This window comes from Odontomachus brunneus, unplaced genomic scaffold (assembly GCF_010583005.1).
Source record: "Odontomachus brunneus isolate Ranch 3 - 2012 unplaced genomic scaffold, Obru_v1 Obru_scaffold_062, whole genome shotgun sequence".
Lineage (NCBI taxonomy): Eukaryota > Metazoa > Arthropoda > Insecta > Hymenoptera > Formicidae > Odontomachus > Odontomachus brunneus.
This window is the reverse complement of record NW_022639512.1, coordinates 1,045,685-1,047,866: the sequence shown is the minus strand read 5'-3', so window position 1 is coordinate 1,047,866 and position 2,182 is coordinate 1,045,685. Positions and strand designations below refer to the sequence as shown.

Sequence of the window (2,182 nt, the reverse complement as noted above, 5' to 3'; positions counted from 1 at the left end):
AAAACATAATGTTTTCGAATAAAATGACAAAAGGATGTGCAACTGTCAAGCAATTACAAGCAAATGCAATTCAATCGATTTGAAAGTTAAATTAGTTTAACTGTTAACTTTACTACACTTCGTTTACGGGAACAGCTCATATGGACAAACCGACTTTTCGAGTTGACACATATTTCCGTTATAGTTCTTCACGGAAAAAAATAATTTGCTGCAGCAGCAAACTAATTTGCTACATATGGACAGTTATATATAATTCGCTGTGTTAGCTTTTTCTTTGCTGCAGGAATCTATTTTCTTGCTATGATAACAAGAAAATTTGCTTCTACAGCAAGAAAAATGGCTAACGTTGTTACAGAAAATTTGCTACAGATGGACATCTAAATATAATTTATTGCTTTAGCTACTTTTTTTGTTGCAGGAGCAGATTTTCTTGTTATCATAGCAATTGCTCCTGCAGCAAAGAAAAAGTGACTAATACAGAAAATTATGTTTAGTTGTTCATATACAGCAGATCTTTTTTTTCCATGTTGCCATTAGGAGTAAAAAGTTATCAAAACCTGTAAAGCGTGCGCCGGTACGCTGAATATTATCGCCTCATTGAAGATTGGACTTTTCTCGCCTTTTTTCACAGAAGTCTTCTTTTTGTGCATCTTCTTCCCTTGTTGAAGTAGGTATACCTTAGCAAGAAAAGACGTTAATATCTTTTTTTTTCTCTTATTTAATTGCAATGATTTCTAAATGATTTCTGAATGATTGATTTTCAAAAGATGAAAAGGAATGTCTATACGTTACCTTGACGAAGAAATCACCCGGACTAGAATTCGCGCCGCGCAAATTGCGGGCTTTGACTACTACGAGAGTGAGTCTCTCCGCCGTTGGCAAATAACTCAGAGAGAACATTAGCTCTCCTAGATGCGGAGTGGGTGAGGCAGGTCCACTGAGTGCCAGCCAAGTCGTTGCTGGCGGTCTCGCCGCGGGCCCGAGCTTCAAGCTGGCTTCGCCGATTAAGGACGCACCGCCGCCGATGTTGGACTCGTCAGAAAATACCTGGGCGATGAAAGGGATAATCACGTGAATTTTGACGGGACAGAATACGTTAATATTAGAATTAATATTAGAATTTATCTCTAAATCCTTTGCTGCAATAGATTTATATGAAACGAATGATTCAATAGGAAAGCACCTCGACAAAGAGTGTTCTGCCTGCTGGGCCACCATCGAGAGGGAATAGGAATTTCTCCTGATAACTAGGCGATGGACATCCTCTATAAATTCTTGTTTGCACGTGCGTCTGTCTATCGGGTAACAGACACACCCTACGAAAAAAAAAACAATCTTTCAATATTTTTATTTATAAAAGTAGGTTATCAATTAATGTATTGATAAAATTTGTGCACAATATGTTAAATCTGAGTATAAAAGTTGTAGTCTAATTTTTTTATGTGTATATAAAGTTAATTAGTACACGAAGAAAAATAAATTTGCTCTTTTAGCAAAGTCGTCGTTGCTCCTGCATATTCGTAATGACAGCAACAAAATTTAGTTGACGTAACTAATTTTACAAATTATTCGTTATCAGAGCAGAAGTAGTTTCGTTGCCAGAATAAAAAAAATTTGTTGAGTGTATTTGTCCTAAGAATCACGTTAATTTACTATCGATGCAAAATAATATATTCTTAGCAAATTTATTTGTTATCGGAACAAAACTGCAACTGATTATATAAATCCATCATGATTCTTACAGCAAAATAACTTGTAGATTCAGCAAATTATATCCGGCAAATAGTGATTAGTACTCTCAGCAAATCTTTTTGCTGTCCATATAATAACGAAAAGATTTTGTTAAACTAGCAGAAAATTTGCTGGGTCAGCAAATTATTTTTCTCCGTGCATAGATAGAATTTTCCATCTTTTACGTTCCATCTTTTTACACACAACGGCATACTGATGCTAGCAAGTAGAGGACACGTACCTAACGAAAGTGTCTTGAGCAGGAGAACCATCAGCAGCAACCAGATCCCTGGCTTCCAGGACACTCACGGCCAAGTCGCCTTCGCTGTCGCTTCCACGACCACCCCATCTCTCATGTTCAAGGCCGACGCAAATGTGCCCTACAATGGGTGCCTCCTCCAAGTCGTTGAGATTCACGCTAGTGTCGGAACATACGCTCTCGCAACTGATT

The 2,182-nt window shown here is 37.5% G+C and overlaps 1 protein-coding gene and 1 long non-coding RNA gene across 2 annotated transcripts in view; one reads left to right on the top strand and one right to left on the bottom strand.

The window, feature by feature from the left end:
• Positions 1–442: 442 nt before the first annotated feature.
• On the top strand, positions 443–1,408 carry LOC116846241. Its single transcript, XR_004378443.1, has 3 exons — positions 443–667; positions 768–1,095; positions 1,176–1,408. It is a non-coding gene; the product is annotated as an uncharacterized LOC116846241 (long non-coding RNA).
• Positions 706–2,182, bottom strand: part of LOC116846239 — a 13,870-nt gene continuing 12,393 nt past the window's right edge. Inside the window, exons 11-13 of the mRNA XM_032819810.1 lie at positions 1,973–2,072; positions 1,184–1,316; positions 706–1,047 (exon numbers count right to left, since the gene is read on the bottom strand). Of these exons, the coding sequence (XP_032675701.1) occupies positions 715–1,047; positions 1,184–1,316; positions 1,973–2,072 (566 nt within the window). The 3' untranslated portion in view covers positions 706–714. The remainder of the gene's footprint in view (positions 1,048–1,183; positions 1,317–1,972; positions 2,073–2,182) is intronic.